Below are 18,700 nucleotides of genomic sequence, written 5' to 3'. Positions count from 1 at the left end.
AGACGACGGGCATTGTTTCCTGAAAGCCGACAGAAGGTCAAACGGGCATTGTGCGGTTCGGCGGTATGAAAAGAGTGGATGAAGAGCCAGTTGCTCGAAGCAGACAAGGCGGAGTATGGATCAGAACTTAGCGTGAGTCTGCCAGGGGCAAACTTGACCGCTCTGTTTGACACTGGGGGCGGGCGAGGCATCGCTTTCGATACGAATGTCGACTTTGAGCGCAAGCGTTACCATGGGCAAAGCGTGAATGGTGCCATAGAGCAATGAAAGATACTGTACAGGCCTACGGGTCATGCAGTCCGTCGCACGTTGCGGGTGACGGCAGGTCCGGGAACGGCGGGTGGGAGGCTTGGCGTGAGACCTGCCCAAATGGGCGGTGGCATCACGCCCTTCGTGCATGAACGAGTTTTCGGGTGGGAAGACATCTTCGAGAACGTGCTCGTGCCAATGGTGCGGACGTCTTTGCTGATAGCCTGAGCAGGGATGGCGGGGAAAGGAGGTGGTACTTCGAGTTTTGTTTCTGGGTGCGGTTCTATCGAAGTCAATTTGCATACGTAGCCTCACACTAGCAACTTCGTCAGCGAAATGCGGAGCAAACCCCAGATCCCCTCCTTCCTGTGCTATCGTGCTTGTGTACGAAAACCGACAGCAGGGTCCCAACACTATCTTGCCCGTGCTCTGCGACGTGAAGGCTCGATCTGAGGAAGCTCGCTCGACTTTGTTGAGCGAACAACGAGCTCGAATCTCCGTATCGCTGCTCCCTCGCATGAGCTGGGCTGTGAAATTCAGCGCTCCCTTCTCGGGTGAGCATTGATAACAGCGCCGACGGGCTATATGATAAAATATACCCTTGGACTAAAGCGATTCCGGTTGCCGACACCGTGTTAAAAACCAAGCATCGTTGCCAAGGCCGGCAGTGATGATTGTGGTTGCTGTGGTCGGCGAACGTGCTGCCTCTTCAGTGCCATCGATCCGACCCAGTAGACGTATTCCTAGTCAGAGCAGAGCTCAAGCAATGATGCGATGGCTTGCTCTTTGGTGCAGAAGCCGGCTGCTCACAATTAAAGGGTTTGAATGGAGCTTCGCGAGATTCGACCTACCGTCGGTCAAGTCTCGACGAGACATCGTTTTGCTTGCGATTTGAAAGCACCGCAGGAAGGAATCCACGCATGGAAGACAAGCTTCCGACCGGCATCCATGGGAGTGACAGGTCTTGGCAAGGTGGCTTTCGACGAACGTGGGCCACCCGGACTCTACGCTCCCCCTCTCGACAAGAGAGCTTCGCGTGGGAGCTTTGGTAGTGCACTAGGGTGCAATGCGAAGACAACTGCCGAGCAAATGGCGAGCAATCGCGTCGCAGTGCAGTCGGAAGGGATGCGCAGTCGGAAGCGTCGAAAATGCTTACGCAGAGTCGGTGCTATGAACTGGGTTTCGTCGAGCCAATCAATTTCAAATACAGTATTACTTCACTTGCAACACGCAACCGCAAAATAATCGATGCTGTCGGACAAGAGCGAGAAGCAGATGCCTTTGTGGCGGGATCGTGTCCAAGCTGTTCAAAGCTAAGGCGAAGCATGGGTCGCCTGTCCACGTTGGCCTCTTGGCAAAGGTGTGACTTCTTGGCAAGTGACAGAGATTCATGCCCCGCTCGTGTCGAGCACCACCACGCGACTCGAACGATGAGCGCCAAGACTTTCGCGTTTCTTGGCATTTCGCAAATTACTTGTAGTCGCCCGCTGCAGCTTCTCGCACCAGATGCAACAGCCCTTGCCATCTCGGCGTGGCAACCCAATCTTGAATCTCACTTTTGCTCGACATTGGCTGCCAGTTGAGCGAGACCTCGTCTCGGGTGTAGAGATCGCACCCAACCCGCCAAACACTCGCCCACTCGTGCTTTGTAGTGCGTGGTGAATTCGCTATTTTTGAGTCGTCGTCCCATCATCGGCACGCGAGAGGGCCTCGAGGACGGGGTTTAGGCTCGCCCGTCTTGGTAACGGCAAGAGGAGGAGTGTACAGGCCGCCGATGTGACCGAGGGAGAGTAGATGGAGAATGTGCTGCGAAAACAAAGGCGGTCGAGAAAGCAGGCTCAGAGAAAGCAGGCTCAGAGAAAGCAGGCTCAGAGAAAGCAGGCTCAGAGAAAGCAAAAAGAACTGCAGCACCTAGGATTCCCGCGTGGTCCCCCACCGCAGTACTGACTAGGCGATACCTTGCTTAACTTCGCAGATCGGACGGGATGCGGTGCTTTCAAGGTTCTATGGCCGCAGATATCAAGGAAGAGCAGATAGCAGATCATGAATCGCAAGGTTATCATTTCTGAACGGTCCAGATTCGCTTGGGGCGTTGCTGCACGGCTGCTAGCGAGAATGCACGTTGTTGCGATTGAGATGAGTGGGTATAGGCGGGCGATTTGTAGCCGCGGATGGGAGACAAAGCAACGAGGTACAGGCACGGTATGCGTGGGCGGGGGTTAAAGAGGCATGGTTCGCAGACGCTTGACGAGCTTGGCTTGTTCGTTGGCTGCTGTTGCTTGCTCCAGAATTGACTGATTGACGCGTCGTTGGGAAGGGAAGACGGGTATCAAGGGTCAGCAATAGGGATCTTTTCATCGCATTCACGAACCGCCAGGCACTTACCACCTGCAAGCTAGTGATGTCGACGACCGAGTGTTTGAGTGTGTCTGCCACCTCGGCTTTCCTCTTGAGATCGATGCTGATGGGTTTGCCCTGCTCTCGTAGCTGCACAGCGTGGTCCTTCTCGGCTGCTCGACGAAGCTCCTCCTTCTTGGCCTCCAGCGCTCGAATGACGGTCGCTCGCTTCTCCATCGCTTCGGCTCTCCGCGCTGGCAGAGTCTTGCGGTAGCCGATCACCTCCGTGGTCAGGGTGTTCGCTTGGTCGTTGAGCACCTGAAGACGCCTGGAGAGATCCTCATCGAATGGCTCGACCCCTGCTCAGAGAATGTGCAGATGTCAAGGAAACACGTTGGTCAGCCAATGGCAACGCCGAGACGAGTCGCGTGTGGTTGCACTCACCTTTACTGTGCCGCGAGTATTCGCTTGGGGACATGCCGTTGTACAACAGATTCCGTTCGATCTTGGCTTTGGTCGCCCCTGTCAACTGTCGAGGGTCAAGGTCGGAAAGGAGCGGCGGAGCATGTAAATCAAAGTCGGCTTACATCAGATACTATCCACGCACTGCTGCCCCATCAGCCTGCGACACGAAACTTACCCTGTGGATCATCTTACCCACGACGGCTTTGAGCGCCTTATCACGGTCAAGCTCGCTTCCGAACTCCATCTGCGCCACTTTGTGAGCATGTTGGTCGATGACGCGAAGCACATGATCCAGATCCGCTGGGCGATCCAGATTTAAGCGCGGAAAGTGACCTGACATTGTGTCTCGTGCTGTGTTTGTGATTATGAAGAGCGGATGCGAAGCTTCGTGTGTGTCTGGCGCTGGCGGTTGACCCGAAGTGCGGATGTGCCGTTGCAGAAAGGAAATCAGGCGTGGAAGGCTCCAGAAGCGTGAGAACTTTGACGGGTAGTTAAGCCGATGGTGTAGCTGATCGTGAGACGTGATGGAGAGAGAGGGAGAGAGAGAAACACAGCGAGGCGGAAAGAGTTGGAGAGAAGCACAGATAGTTGTCATAAGCAAAGCTTTCGAAAAAGTCGAAATCAACACCCTTCGACGCGCTGTTGGAATTGCCGCCGGATTGCTTCTGCTCAGGGTTCACTCAGTGTTGTGACGCGTCTCGAGCAGCTTTGACTTTGTGTTTGTTCAATTTTGCGCTTGCGAGTCCTCCTCCTCTCATAGCCAAGCGGGATCCTTCCAAACTGATGTGCATAACCTCGAATCGGCCATGGATGAATAAGCTCAACCTGGGGACGCCAATCCAATTCTCACCTTGGTCGTCTCTCTCTCCGCACTCGCAGCATCCCGCACTATCGACCTTCCGCTGGTGCATCGACACGGACCTCTCTTCGTCGACACCAGCGTTCTCCTCGAAGGTCCCCCGAATGTCCGTCGCATCAGCGACATAGCTCTGCGAGCATGACCGACGACAATGACGGCAGCGGCGGCGACAAGATGGCCGCTGCAACCCGCAAACAGCACCGACCTTTTACGCAGCTTGCTTCCCGATTGGTTCAGCTAATCGACGATCGCTTCGACGAAGACCAGTACGATCAGGCAATCGAGCTCCTCGAGCAACTTGCAACCGACGGTATCAGACCTCCCAAGAGCTTGTTCCAGAAGCTGGTAGCCTTGAGTCTCTGCTCGCTCGCACCCGGTCAAGTCGCTTCGACCTCGCGATGGACCCTCGACCACCAGCTGCACGACATCGCTTCCCGACTCCTTACGCAACACAAGGGTAGCAGCAAGAGCGATCGCAATGTGACCAAGGCCGCCTCCACGGCTTCCGACCGACCCTCTCCATCCGCGGTGCTTAAAGCATCTTCGCTGCTCATCCGATACTCACGGTCTAGCCGCGATATTTCTGCTGCTGACGTTGCATCGCAATCTGATGCGGAGCATAGCGACGCATTGCTTGCTCGTCAAATCCTTGAAGCGCTGCCATCACGACGGAGACCGCTCCCATCTTCGAGGACTGCATCTCCCGAATCACCACGACGGGACGAGGACAGCAATAGCGGGGACAGATCCTTCGAAGTCAGCTCAATCGAGAGTTGGGTCAGAGACGATCTTCGATGTGCGGACGATGTCTGGGATCTGCTATGCCATCGGAGGTTCAGCAGTGGCAAGAAAGTGGCGGACGCATCTCTCGAACAAGTAAGCGAATTCTGGATGAGCGGATCGGAGAGAAAACGATACCAGAAGCAGCTGCAGTCGTGTACCGACGGCCAGCAACGTTTCGAGGACAGACTCGACGACATCCGGTGGAAGAAGCTCAAGGCGAATCAAAGCAGCGACTCCTCCGACTCAAGCAGCGACAACGATTCAGACGACGATGACTCTGGACCACGACTCTCCATGTCTCGCAAGCGTTCCACCAAGACGAAAAGCAAACGCGAATCAGCTTCTCCCGCAAAGCCAACCAAGCGTGTCCGGTTAGCAGCTCCGCCGCGCGATGGTAACGAGGCGCAGCAGACAAACATCAAGATGACCGAAGGCTCTTGGCGCACGCTCCATGTTCTCCTTCGCCTTTGGGAGCAAACAACGCCAAACGCAGGCGCCGCCAGCACGGGACCTGGCTCAACGCCCGAGGAAGATGAGCCGCCTCTGCTATGGCAGTTCCCTCGCAGCCATTCGTCAAGGCTGAGCGGCCGTCCGATGTCGAAGCGTCTCACCGGCCTAGACACGACTGACGAACTCGATCGGGCTTTGGATGTCGCCTTTTCCTTCCCAAGCATCTTGTCCGCCTACATACCGTCTTCAACCGGCAACGGGGCCACCGCGAATCTGTTCGACACGGCCAATGCGGCCGAGACGCGCGGTGACTCACGCCCCTTTTCGGCTGTGCCAGAAGCAGAGCTCATGCACCGGCAAGAGGTGGGTGAACGTAAGGAAGAGCGTCTCATGGCCATACGTGCTGAAACTGCTGCGTGGCTGCTGTCTTCCATCTACCGCCTGGCCAAGCTCAACTACATAAGCTCCATCGCCTTCACTGAAGGCATGTCGGAACGCATGGAAGCGCTGCAAGCGCCAGAGGTGCAATGCCTGGTGCTTTCGCTGCTCCAGCAACAGCCCGGCTTGGTTGCCACTGTACTTGCTCGCTACTTGAGCGACGTTTCCCGCACGCGTCCTGACAAAAAGCGATCTCCCGATCCAGTACATTTTCGATTTGACGGCCACGAAGAAGTCAAGCTGGAAGCAGCTCTGCCGTACGCCATGCCATCGGAAGAGGCAGCCAGTACGCTGCTCCGGGACTGCTCGATGCGAAGTCGGGATCATGATGCCAAGGCCAGCCTGCAGTATCTGTTGCTCAACAAGCTCGAGCTCGAGGACTCTGCCAACTCGAATCTGTCGTTGACCTTTCCGGGCAGGGCGGAGAGTCGCAAGCAGTCTGTGGTGCACAAGCAGAGTCGTCGGAACATCAAGGTCGAGTCTGACGCGTGCAAGACGGGTAAGATGAAGACCAAGATCGAAGGCGGAGATGTTGCAGCCGTGGTGACGGAGGAGAGCAAGAAGGACGGGTTGGTGGCGTTTGCGGTTGTGCGAGCCGTGCAGATGGAAGCACGGGATCGCATGAATCAGATCAAGTTTCTCATCGCGCGTGCATTAATGTCTATGCACACCGGTAGCAAGTCCTCGCAGACAGAGCAAGGAGCCAACGTCATGCCCAATGGTACCACTGCAGTCCCAGGCGCGGATCAAAGGGACGGGCAAGCGGTCGAGGCGGACTCAAAATCGCAACGTCAACAAGTGCAGCTGTTCCTGGCACGACTCTTGAAGGCGCTCAAGCACGATGCAGATGACTTCGGAGGCTGCCTTTCGGCGATGAAGACGCATGTCGTCAAGGACATTCGTCGGCGCAAGGGTGTTGATGACCTGCTCAATAGCAGCAGGGATGCACGGGTCGCCTTGCCATCGCTCGAGAGCGTGGTCGGTCGGTGCCAGAAGTGTCTTGAGAGTACGCAGGACCTGGCTGGCACCACGCGTCTGCTGCTTGACTCTATCAAAGTGCTCTAAGCTCATCTGTAGTTGTATTGTTGCGCACGTCATGGTGATTGAATTGATGCTTGCAGAGCAATGTCATGTGTAAGCGAGCGAACACGTGGTGACGGCAGCCTGCCGCAGCACTGGACCCTGATCTGAAATTGCTTCCGACAGTCGCTCATCATGTTCACTAGGCAGGGCAGTCCGGAGAGGTGTCTGTGAAGCAGAGAAGAACAAAAAAAATGCAATGCAATTGAACCTACTTGTACAACATGTGACAGGAGCGGAGGAGAGACAAGGCACGCGACGGTCGACTGCCGCTGCTGTATCATATCAATTTCCAACCAGAAATCAACCCACACGACCCAACCTGCGCTCCACGGATCCGACCAGCTTCGCCCACGCCCTCAAGCCTTGGTACCTCGCGGCGGGAGCCAGGTCGCCGAACGTCTGGGCCCAAAGCTGTCGATTGTAGGCTCTATGCCGCGGCGCGTTTGCCTTGAGCCAGGCAGAGTAAAACGTTGCCAACGAGTCGGAGTCCAGGTCGAGGTCCTGCTCACTCTCCTGCGCCTGTGCCTGGGCTTCGCCCGCCTTGAGAGTGGCTACAGCCTTGCTCGAGCCCGTCCTCGACCTGAACTCGGAGAGAGCCTGGATGAAGCGGGCGTTGTTGTCCTGCCAGAAGCGTTGGTTGAAGTTGTCCGCTCTCGCCATGCGCAGCTTGTGTGCTAGCTCGGCTTCTTCCAGTTTGGCGAGTAGGCGTTCGAAATAGAGAGAAGGCGAAGAGTCACCTCGGTTTCGGCGCGCGTGGGTGGTGTTGTGGGACCAGCCGCCGAAGCTCGAATCGCCTGAGGTGGTGAATTCGTGCAACGAGTACGGATGGGACATGCTCAGTGCTGCCGACTGTGAGTGAGCGGACGAAGATACTTGGGATGATGTGGAAGACGGGGAGCAAGAGGAAGCGGCTTCTTCGAACGCGGAACCGTATCGGATGGGTCGAAGGTTGCTGATCGGATCAGGAGGCCCCACCATGTCTGCTCCCGGCCGAGCTGTGAAGCGGGCTGATCGTCGTGCTGATCTCGATGACGAGGAGGCCGGTGAGGTAGAAGAGGGAGATGCACGAGATGAGGATGTGGTGGCGAAGAAACGTCGCACTTCCAAAGCTGTGGCTGCCTTCATCACCAAGGTTGATGTGTGTGCCAAGCTGGCGGGCGATGCCACCGACTTCGGTGCGGCAGAAAGCGTAGGCACGAGCATGGCGTCGAGTAAGAGGCTTATGCTAGCAGATACGAGTCAAATGGATGACGGTAGCTCCGTGTGAGCTGATCGAGATTGGTTGATGAGAAAGAGAGAGAGAGAGAGGACGATGGTGAATGGCTGTTTGGAGTCGGTGGCTGGTCGAGACCCTGTTGCACCGATTTTTTCGTAGGGCTGAGGAAAAATCTCGCACCCAAAAAAAGAAGTCGCCGGCTGCTCTTGTCGCAGCACACGCGAGTGAGGCTCATCTGGCAGAGGCGAAACCAGTCAGAGCGCGTTTGTTTGTCTTGTGGACCAGCACTGCGTGAGTGTCACTCTGGAATTTCTCTTGTCCTCTCGGCAGCCACCACATTCCCGAAGAATGCGGGGGAGAAAAGAGCGACAGAGCAAGAGAGGCACGCAGCGGAATTTCAATGCCGAGTCTGTTAGACCTTTCTGTTTTCGATTTAAGGTGAGTCCTTTCCAACGTCGGAGCCGAGAGAGTAGCTTCTGCTCCGGTTTCTGTGCGAAGAAGTCAGAGCTCCACTTTTTCTGTGCAACGATGCGCAGCCTCCATCCTCAGCACCACCACCATCAAAAGCAAGCCATTGCTTCGTCGCATCCGCATTCAAACGTCAAGAGGGTTGTGTGCATCGCTGCCTCATTGATCGCACTTTTGCACTCATCTCCCGCAACTGCCAGTGACTTTGTGTAGGCTCTTCGCACTGCGTCCCAGACCCGAAACGTGATCTTTCCTCACCTTGTCGAAACCGTGTGGTCTGCATCGCGCGTCTGCCTTTCCGTCCAACTGCTTCTGTGCTTGCTCTCTCCACTTTCCTTGTGCGCTTGCTCCGTACTCGTGACCGATCGAGCGAGACGCTTTCGTTGCATCGCAGAACAAGGCCCAATTTCACCTTGAAGTTCTGCCACAAGAGACCGCTTCCATCGCTCAGAAACGCTGAGAGACTCAAGCAAATACAGTATCCAAAATGGCGGGCCCAGCAAGAGGTTCCCGCGTCGTCTTTGGTAAGTCTAGTCGCACCGCGCGCTGTTTTTTGCTGCATACGGAGCTCTGACACGCATCTCTTCCTCTTTGCCTAAATGCCACAGTCGGTAACATCCCATATGACATGTCCGAGGAGCAACTCACCGACGTCTTTCGAGAGGTCGGCAAGGTGGTCGGTTTCCGTCTGGTCAACGATCGAGACACGGGCAAGTTCAAGGGCTACGGCTTTTGCGAGTTCGAGGATCCCGAGACGGCTGCTTCGGCGGTACGAAACCTGAACGAGGTCGAAGTGGGGGGTCGACCTCTGCGTATCTCGTTTGCCGATATCGATCCGCTTATGGAAGGACGCTCAACACAACACGGCCAATTCGATCAGGACGACCTGCGCAGAAGAGCTGCAGCCGTAGGGCGAGCAGGACGCCCAGGAACATTCGGCCATGGTGGAACCACCAGAGGCGGAGGTGTCGTCGGTGGAGGATGGCAGCAGCGCCCGCCCACGGATAACGGATTCGGGCAGAGGCCTTACGGTGGTGGCCCCGGCGGACCACCCTACGGTGGTCCGGGGGGACCTGCTGCTGGCGGCTACGGGGTTCCAGCAGCGGCCGGAGGCGGTCCTTACACGCTCCCGCCCAACCTGCCTGCTGGCGTGCCCCTCCCCGCAGGCGTTGGCTCGACGGATGCCATCACCCAAACACTGGCGACGCTGCCGCCAAATCAACTGCTCGACATCATGAGTCAGATGAAGTCTCTTGTCGCTAACTCACCTGATCAAGCACGCGCTCTGCTCTCAGGACATCCGCAGCTCGCGTACGCGTTGTTTCAGGCCATGCTCATGATGAACGTTGTCGACCCGGACATTCTGCAACGCATTCTTGCAGCCTCGGGCGCTGTACCCGGTGCAGCTGCCGCCGCGCCTGCACCTCCTGCGAGCGTGCCACCGCACATGCAACAGCCAGGCAACAACAACAATGGCGGCTCTGCCACTCCTCCCCAACACTACGGCAACGCTGCACCGGGGCCAAGGTACCCTGCGCAGGCACGTCCACCTCCCGCCCCGTACGCGCAGCCTGGTTATGGTGGCCAACCACAGGGAGGCGCACCAGCCAACGATCCGGCAGCAGCACTGGCAGGGCAGAACTTACCCGAAGAACAAAAAGCGCTTCTTATGCAGGTGCTCCAGCTCACCCCGGAACAGATCAATGCTTTGCCTCCCGATCAAAAGGCAAGCATCATGCAGCTCAAGGCGCAATTTGGCCAGGCTTGATCTGGATGCCCGATCAGCTCTTCTAGGTCAAGGTATCATCCGACGCTGCTCCATTCTCCCTCGTGTACAAGAAATCGCCGATTCATGCCAATTGTTGCAAAAGCGTCACCGGATGGGGTCCTGAGTGCGAAGCTGGTTTCGCCTAAATACGGGGAGAGATTAGATTGTAGAAGGTGCGGAGATGTTTCTCCGAGAAAATGGTGTTGCGTGGGGGGAATGCGGGTCTGAGACAGGTGTGGCATGTGGTTGCACCGAGAAGGCCAACGTCGCTGTCTCACATGTCGCTGACATCAATGGCGTTCGTCCTTTGAGACCAGCACTGAGAACGCGGAACAAGGACCGTAAGCGCGTTGCAGCGATGACGTTGTTGACGTTGGTGCTTGCATGTTTTGAAAGATTGTTGTAGTGTAGAGCGGTTGTCCCCTTAGAGCAGATCCTGTTGCTAATCTCGAAGGAAGAGCCTCTTGTGTCTATTGGTGACCCACACCGTGGGTGATGTTCGTCGCTTGGATGCGGCTGCCAGGCTGACTATGCGATCGCTTTGGTGTCGTAGTGTACGACTGAGGATGTCTTGCCGCTGTTTCAGCGTCTCAACCTCGTGATCCCAAATATCTCTTCCGACGTGTCGGCTAGTCCGGGTGAGGTTCGGACCATCCGCGCTTTTTGTCGCGAAGTTGAAATTGTTCTTGTAGTGTCTCTTTCCACGCATTGCTACCTGCATTGTCGGTCCGCGGCTCATTCCGAACATGTCAGTATGGCAATGAGCAAGCAGAACGGAGAGGCGCTGCGGTGATGAGTCAAATTCATCTCGAACTTCGTCCTTGGCAAGTCGTACAACCTCTGGGCGCAATTTTAGCGATTTCTCTGGATCGACAGTCGCTTGCCGAGAGTCCACGCACGCCTTGTCGTGCTCGCTTCTGTTGTTGCCGGGAAAAAAAGGCTCGTGTGCTTCGCTTTCGTTTCCGAATGCGTGGTACCCGGTCCACTGTTCGCAGGGCTCGTCCCGCCTTTCTTGAGTCGCTCTGGTTCCCAAGCGATGACGACAGGTCGCCAGGCTAGGAAATGCAAAAGGGTCCGGGTCTGTTTCCGTGGCACAGATCGATGTGGAGAAAGCAGCAGCGGAAGCCTGGTCGGAGGTCGAATTGCAGAGGAAACAAAGGGCAGAATAGCCGTGATGCAGGTGGATGAGACACAAATATGCAGCCAGCCAGCTGCCTGCGATCCTCGCAGCTTGAGCAAGCAGCGTGTCGGAAACACCCGCCGTCTGCCGCACAGAAAACGCTTGCCGGTAAAGCGACAACGTCCACCATGGTGAATGAGTGAATGGGCGATTGAGGCATCTGCCTCGACAGACTGTTTAGCGATGTAGCAGATGCCACCTGCGATGACAACGACGACGACGACGATGTTGCTTGCGATCAGCTCTGGCTATTCGACTCGACCCTTCCTGTCGGCGTCTGGCCGGAAAGTCAGCTTTGCACCGTTGCACTTCCACACACCCAGAAGGTGGACACCTGCAGAGCAGAGATGGCGCTTTGATGCTGTCGAAGCTTGCTTGCTGTTTGCCTTGCCTAAAATGAGTAACGCCTGTCTCATCACCATGTGATTCACCATCGGATGCCTCGCTTGATCCTGCTGCCAAAATCTTGTTAGTCAACCAAAAATAAAATAAAAACAGCGGTAGTGACGGGATGTGATTTCGAGAAATGGGCGTTGCTGCTCGGAGACTCAAGGGTGCAGAGGGGTGCTGTGTGTCGGTGTGTGTCGCGATGCTCGAGTTGGGCTCGGCTAGACCGAACTTATTTTCAGACTGCAACGAGATCGCCTCACCATGACAGGCTGGCAGGCTGTCTGACTGACCGACGGACGGACTGAAGGATTGACTGCAGATCAGAGGCACCCTCTCTGTTTCCCGGAAAGCGAGCCCTGAATCCGGCTGATCCTAAGTCAGTGCTGCTTTGTGTTGCTTGCTCTTGACGACCCTGAACAATCGGAGAAGAGGCTCTCGACGTTGAATTCTTGATCGAGTCTGCTACTATAGCTGCGATCCTCTCTCTTTTCGGCCATTCTCCACTTTCGCTCCAGTGTCCCGATCCTCTCTTCACCTCGTGCTTGCGGCCTTTTCTGCGGTTGATCTCATCCCATATCTATCGCTAGACCGATCTTCGACACCCTCACTGGCTTGCATTACGCTCCGACATGCTTTCCTATCATTAACGGCCGACGTCGAGCTCGACACTCGTACCTTCTATCTTCTCGTTCAACTTGATCGTCGCCCGACTTCCTCTGCCACTTCGCTGACGGCAAGGAATGCACCTCGACCCGAACCTCGGGCCACTTTTTTTATCTCCGTTCAGCTTGTCTGTACTTCCATCTCGCTTCGGCTTCGATATAGGTTTTGTCTGCTTGTTCGACATCCCTCGCAGACATCTACACCCTTTGCGAGCAGCCCGTCTTCTTGATCCGCTGCTACCTCGTCTCATGACGACGACTTCGTCTCAAGTGCACCCTCTAGAATCTCTCATACGGCTCACAATCAGCTCGGCACTCTGCGCCTCCCAGGTCTCACTGCTTCAGCTTTTCGCAATTCAAGCATCCAGTCGCAGACATTGCCCGCCACTTACCTCCGAATGAAGTGGCCATCCGTCAGCCGGCCCAGCTCTCGCCAGCAACAGTAAAGCGAGTCGCACGGTCTCACCTACCGCCCCCTCTGCCCTCGCCGTCATGGTTCCACCTAGGATGACCTCGCCTGCTACTCCAAAGGGGGAGGTATCAACCCCGCCTCTTCCCGTCAAAACCTCGTCTAGGCGACCTGTTACTGCCAAATCGGCACGAACCCTCTCCAATTCTTCCATCCCTACGCTCGCCATCACCCGTCTCGCCAGGCAGCCTCCAACGTCGTCGTCGTCCAATGCCACCCTCGTCCAGCACTCGCCTCTGCCCACAAACAGACCTATGCGCTCCAGCATCTGCCCTTCGTCTTCGCGTGCACCTCTGCCACACCCAGCTCTAGACCCGTCGCAGGATCACCACCGCAGCGACTCGGGCAGATCTACTGGCTCTTCGCGCTCGACTGCTACCACAGACAGCTTCTTCCTACCGCAAAATTCACACGTGCCCAATCGTCGATTCAAGGACCTCCCAGTCCCTCCTCCCTCGTCTGCTTTGGCCGATCCCCCTAAGCAATCAAGAGCCTCAGACGCTCTACCTCTCGGTCTCAACATCGCCCTTGGTTCTTCAACAGCAGCTTCCGCTTCACGTCCTGCGACGCACCTCTACCGCAGCCAGAGCTCGGTCAGCACTACCCCCACGAGTCCAGAGGAGGGCAACGGCTCCTCCTTGGGTGATGCGTCCCCGGCCGACTTCCCCATCCTCGATGATGACGGACTTGAACGCAAGACAAACGTCAGATCGGACGAGATCGATTCCCTCGACGACTTCTGGCGGTCCGACTATTCCTACGCTCGACCTTCGTTGGACGTTGCGCGCGCTTCCTTGCCTCCTCTCATGCGTTCCAACGCGCCCATCCCTCCCTCGCGATCGCAGTCGCTCGATCCATTTGCCGTGCCTTTGAACGTGTGCACAGCCGCTGACGGCGCGAGCAAGACCTCAGATGACGACCACACTGTGCAAAAGCAAAGCTCGCCCGACGGTCCCGTGGTACCACTGGTAGCAGCCAATCTGCAAAAGCTCAATTCGCAAAACACCTCCAGCTCTCTGGCCGGTCCGACGCTGTCCTCCTCGGTCTTGTCTTCTCCCTGCGGCGCACCGACTTGTACCAAACGCAGCGACGATCGCCTTGCAGTACCTCAGCGCTCTTCTTACAAACCCGCCCTCACGTGCACTAGCTCTGACAGCTCTGCGGTCGACCACCGCTCGCAACCGAACAAGTCTAGCTCCAGTCTTTCCACCTCGTCGGCGCATGAGAACGAAAAGGCGATGCTTGCCACCGCATCCAAGCGCTCCTCGACATCCTCCAGCAGTTCCTTCCGAATGACCTTGTCCAGGCAAGCCAAAACGCTCCGAAACTCGTTCATGTGGACTCCACCCGCCAATGCCCAAGCGCACCTCAAGGGGCCTGAGCGCGTCGTCACAGCAGGCTCCTCGTATCCGGTCGCGCAAAGCTCGAGTCCGAATCTGAACTTGACCCTTCCTACAACAACGTCTCCGCCTGTTGAAGCGTCATCCACTGCTGCCTCTGGAAGCGTTGCTCGTGCGCAAAAGCCAAAGTCTGCCCCTACTGACAAGACGAGTAAGCCGAGTTCGTCGCGTTCATCTCAAAGCTCTCTTGACGTCCATTTGAGGCAGTCGGCGATGCAAAGTCGTCGGTCCGACGCAAACGTGGACTCGTCCGCACCCGCGCCCAGCGCAGCTCACAGCTTCAAGCCTCTTCCGTCCACAGACTGCACTAAGCTGAACGAGCGACCAAAGTCGCGTCTCTCTTCGCGTCTGACGCTGCAGAACACAAACTGGTCCATGAAGATCTCGAATCTCAAGACGAAGAAGTCCGGGGGTACCGTTACAACTTCCACGCCTACAGCACCGATGGCGACTTCGGAGCCGAGCTCTCGCGCCCCGAGCAGGCGTTCGAAGAGTCAAGCGTCTCTGTCCTCGACAGGCACGATTGTACCCGGTGGTACCCTTCGTGTCAAGACGCGCGACATTGTGAAGCGCCCTTCTGTCCTGCAAGTCTCTGAACGACCGGGATCGTTGGCGACCACATCGACGCCGCTTCGCACGAGTGAACGCTCTAGCGCGGAGCCTCAGCTTTCTCCGTCGTTTGCCCAGAGTTTTGCATTCCTCCAGAGCCAGATCGATCCGCCGGGCCAGACGTCGCCTCTGCTGGCTGTTGCTCTTCCGCCGCTCAAGGATGCTCAGATCAATGTCTCGGGCCTGGTCGACGAGGCTCGATTGCGTGGTGTGCCCGAAGCGGAACCAGCCAGGCTCGAGAATAAAGCTGCCCGAGAGTCAAAGACGGATCTTGTAAGAGACGAGGTGTCTGGCCTGAGCTCGCACCCGACACGTTCCCAAGCAGTTGATGGCCAGGAAGCAGTGTCTCGAGCATCCCTTTTTGATCGACTTGCCGACTCACCCGAGGCCGTGTACAAGACGCTGGTTCTGCCAGCACCGAAGGCTCTGCCTACCTCGCAGTCGCTCGATGGCATGGCCGCTATCTCTGGCAGCACTTCGAAGAAGCTGGGACACAAGAAGCACATTTCGCTCGGCTCTGCCAACTTGATCTCCAGGTCAGCGCGACGTACGGCTGCAGACCCAGACCAGCGCGCCAATGCGACACCTGTCGCTCATGGGCATGTCAGCACAAGGTCTAGCTTTTCGGGTGCTTTGCCCATGTTCACGCCCGTGGACGAAGAGAACTTCTTCTTTGACGCCCTCGCTTCCCCTCTCAACGAGAATTCCTCCAATGCCCCCGCAAGCCCTTCTCCGGACGATTCTGTGTTGCCCACCTTTGCCACAGCGACGGACTTTTTTCCATTGACAGCGACGGAACCGGTCAGCCCGGTATTTGATCGCACGCTAGCGTCGCCGAGTACCCCTGCCGTTACTGCGATGACACCGTCGGCGACGCAAGCTTTCTCGCAGCCAAACCGAACATCGCTCGGACGTCGTCTTTCAGGCGTGTTCGACACTTCGAGACAACGTTCCGCTCGGAAAGATTTGTTGGCTTCTCCACCGCAAAGTCCTCGTACTGAGTCTACGCCCTTGTACGCTTTGCCGGCAAGGGCGGAAACGAGCCTTGGCTTCTACCTGCGCAATTCACTGCGAAGGGAGCGCAAGGCGTCTCTAAAGACGGCACCGCCACAGCCTACATTGCCGCAAAATCGAACGGATGGTGCCAGCATGACAAGTGACAGCAAGTCACCGGCCGCAGGTGTTCGCAAGATGTCTTCCGGCTTCAGATTGGATCGATCGTCTCCGGCTGATCGAGCTGAAACGTCGCTCGGACTGGCGCTTCCCGCAGTCAAGGCGCCTTACGGGTTCAGCAATAGTGTTCTGGCTCCAACCAAGAGCTCGCTAGCCAGATGTGTGCAGCCATCTCCGCCATCAGCTGGTGCAACTGGCCGCACGACGGTCAGATCCACATCGACATCATCGCTAGGACCTTTGACCTCGACATCGCATTCCCGCTCGCCTCAACGACCTGCGAACCCTCCGTCTTCCTTCCGCCGCCGGTCTCCACCTCCATCTTCGCGGCCTTCTGTGGCCGCCAACGAGTCGCCCACCAAGGGTGCGACTGTCAGGCCCACTCCTTTGACAAAAGTTCCGCTCTCAATGGCGAATAGGTTGGCGCCTTCGCAGCAAACTCGTCAGACCGGTGAAGGCGTCGAGTTGACGACCACGCCCAGTTCAGGCGACGTACGTCGCCGCCGTACGCTCAGTAAGCCGGTGTTGCATCCGATCCGTACTTCGTTTGCAGAGGAGCCTGGCGTTGCGCGTCCATCTACTGCGATGGGATTCCGAGGGGCCATGACCACCAAGGACCGCAAGATGAGCCAGCCCACGCTCGACATGGTCGATGATCACGAGTTCCTCGCGGCCCTCGAACAAGTTCGAGCCGTGCAGCGCGAGCGCATCGAGGCGCAAGTCCAAGACGCCGAGAACAAGACGCGCCTGGCTCGTCTGGGCATGATGTCGGGCAATTACCTCAAGACCAAAGCTTCGGGATCTATGCTCAACGATGACGACCTTGTCAAATCCTCAGCCGATGACTCTCCGGCGACGACTACCCAAATCTTGCAAGAGGGAGAAAGTGCGGCAACTCCTACGCCTGGCACAGCTGCCAAGTTGGGGCTACGTCACCGAAGGTCGGCTAGCGCAGATTCCAAGCTGAGCAGTACGCAACCGATATCTGCACCGCTGCGAGACTCGGAGCGTGAAGTCGATCAGCGGCAGAAGGACATCGTCAAGGCGTACGTGGACAAAAAATCTCCCGTCGGCCCGCCCACCTCGGGTCTCGAATGGGGCGTCGGCAAGGCCAGCGGCAAGCTACACGACGGCGCGTTTGTCAATGACGATGACTGGAAGAAGGAGGTCAAGGCACTGTTCCTCATTCGCGAGCTGGTGCAGACCGAGCGAAGCTATGCGCGACATCTGAGCAGCCTCCTGGCCGTGGTTAGCAAGATGCCCGGAGTGGCTAGTGGCAATTCGGTAGGCCCGGGCATCAAACGCAAATCTACGAGCAATCTCTTTGCAGCCTATTCATCGGCCTATGCGAGCAAGACGTCACCGCAAGCTGTGCCGCCCAGCCATATTGGGTTGTTGCGAGTATTCCTGCCGCAGCTGATTGCACTGAGCAACTCGCTCGTGCAGCGCGTCGAAGAAAATCCTACCAGCGCCGGTGTCGGCGCCGCGTTCGACGTGTTATCTGCCCAACTCGAGTCGACCTTTGTAGGTTGGTCTGCAGTGGCCTCTGAGGCTTTGCAGGAGATGCGCTCGACGGAGCTGGCCAAGGCCAAATCGGCGTACAAGATTGGGTTGGTACCGCTGATGCCTCGTGAGTCGACCGAGGTGGGAGCTTCGACGGTCGAGGCCTCGAGCAGCATTGGAATCTCATCGCCAGCTTCAGGGTTGCGTTCGACAACGTTACGCATGACTTCGCTCACACGTCCTACTTCGCCTATCGCTGCGGCGCGTGCCGATGCTGACAACGGGTCATTGGCCAGCCAGGTGAATGGTGCTACGCTGCCCGTGAAGCTGTCGAACAAGCGACGCAGCACCATCACCAGCACCAGCTTTATTGCGCCAAGTATCGTCGTGGCTCCAGCTGCTGCGAAGTTGTCGGCAAGCCCAGAGCAGGAGCAGGGTACGGACGTTCTGGCTGCCTCACATGTGGGCACTAGGGCGTCGCGGCGATTTGGACATTCGCGCAGCCAATCGACGTTTGTCACGCCCGCAACGACGCCTACCTCCTCGGTTGCTCCTGATGGAGGATGGTCAGGACCCAGCATGACGCCTTCGTCTGCTAATTTGGCACCTGTGCCAGCGGCAGGCCTAACGCAGCAGCAGCGCGGAGTCAAGAGCCTGACGCCGATGGATATCGCAATCATGCCGACGCAGCGCATTCCGCGGTACGGACTCATGCTGCGCGATCTGTTGCGGAACACACCGCCCGAGTCGCTGTCGCATGCTAGGGTGCAACGTGCTATCTCGTTGATTCAGAAGGTGGCGCTGCTGTGCGATTCAGCAGCGCCTGTTCCGATGGTGAAGACGGCCAAGACGGCACCGAGCTCGGGCGCCGCTACGCCGATGAGGGCGGGGAGTGTGTTGGGGATGACGAGTGCGGATTCGCTTGTTGTGGGGGCGAGGCCGGAGCCGTTGCTTGCGACGACGGCGGGGGCGGGGGCGGCGGCGGGGTTTGGGGTGGGTAGGAGGGGTTGATTTTGTATTTGCATGGACCTTTTGTTGTGAAAGCCGTAACTGTTAGTTGGCTTTTGTATTTGTACGGACTTTTTGGTGTTTTGGATGATAAGTTAACTCAAGTTATACACGCTTCACTTGACATGCCTAGGTCGTCTTGCCCTTGATGCGGGGCTGCGTTGTGTGTGCGATGTTCGGTGTTGACGCG

At 57.1% G+C, this 18,700-nt stretch overlaps 5 protein-coding genes across 5 annotated transcripts; 3 read left to right on the top strand and 2 right to left on the bottom strand.

Moving 5' to 3' along the window:
* Positions 1-2,468: 2,468 nt before the first annotated feature.
* On the bottom strand, positions 2,469-3,391 carry EX895_001802 (uncharacterized protein; the record flags this gene model as incomplete). The annotated part of the gene is made up of 4 exons (XM_029882401.1): positions 2,469-2,543; positions 2,635-2,945; positions 3,031-3,115; positions 3,227-3,391. The coding sequence occupies 4 exons, from the start codon at positions 3,389-3,391 to the stop codon at positions 2,469-2,471; spliced, it is 636 nt and encodes a 211-aa protein (XP_029741256.1).
* A 657-nt stretch (positions 3,392-4,048) lies between these two features.
* On the top strand, positions 4,049-6,646 carry EX895_001801 (uncharacterized protein; the record flags this gene model as incomplete). Its single annotated transcript, XM_029882400.1, has 1 exon — positions 4,049-6,646. The coding sequence occupies one exon, from the start codon at positions 4,049-4,051 to the stop codon at positions 6,644-6,646; it is 2,598 nt and encodes an 865-aa protein (XP_029741255.1).
* Positions 6,647-6,964: 318 nt separating this feature from the next.
* Positions 6,965-7,867, bottom strand: EX895_001800 (uncharacterized protein; the record flags this gene model as incomplete). Its single annotated transcript, XM_029882399.1, has 1 exon — positions 6,965-7,867. The coding sequence occupies one exon, from the start codon at positions 7,865-7,867 to the stop codon at positions 6,965-6,967; it is 903 nt and encodes a 300-aa protein (XP_029741254.1).
* A 968-nt stretch (positions 7,868-8,835) lies between these two features.
* EX895_001799 (uncharacterized protein) lies at positions 8,836-10,116 on the top strand (the record flags this gene model as incomplete). Its single annotated transcript, XM_029882398.1, has 2 exons — positions 8,836-8,872; positions 8,957-10,116. The coding sequence occupies 2 exons, from the start codon at positions 8,836-8,838 to the stop codon at positions 10,114-10,116; spliced, it is 1,197 nt and encodes a 398-aa protein (XP_029741253.1).
* Positions 10,117-12,840: 2,724 nt separating this feature from the next.
* EX895_001798 (uncharacterized protein) lies at positions 12,841-18,513 on the top strand (the record flags this gene model as incomplete). The annotated part of the gene is made up of 1 exon (XM_029882397.1): positions 12,841-18,513. One exon carries the CDS (start codon positions 12,841-12,843, stop codon positions 18,511-18,513), a length of 5,673 nt encoding a protein of 1,890 aa, XP_029741252.1.
* Positions 18,514-18,700: the final 187 nt, after the last annotated feature.

The sequence above is a fragment of the Sporisorium graminicola genome, chromosome SGRAM_12, assembly GCF_005498985.1.
Source record: "Sporisorium graminicola strain CBS 10092 chromosome SGRAM_12, whole genome shotgun sequence".
NCBI classification, from domain to species: domain Eukaryota; kingdom Fungi; phylum Basidiomycota; class Ustilaginomycetes; order Ustilaginales; family Ustilaginaceae; genus Sporisorium; species Sporisorium graminicola.
The sequence above is the reverse complement of the archived record's forward strand: the minus strand, read 5'-3'. Positions and strand labels throughout refer to the sequence as shown.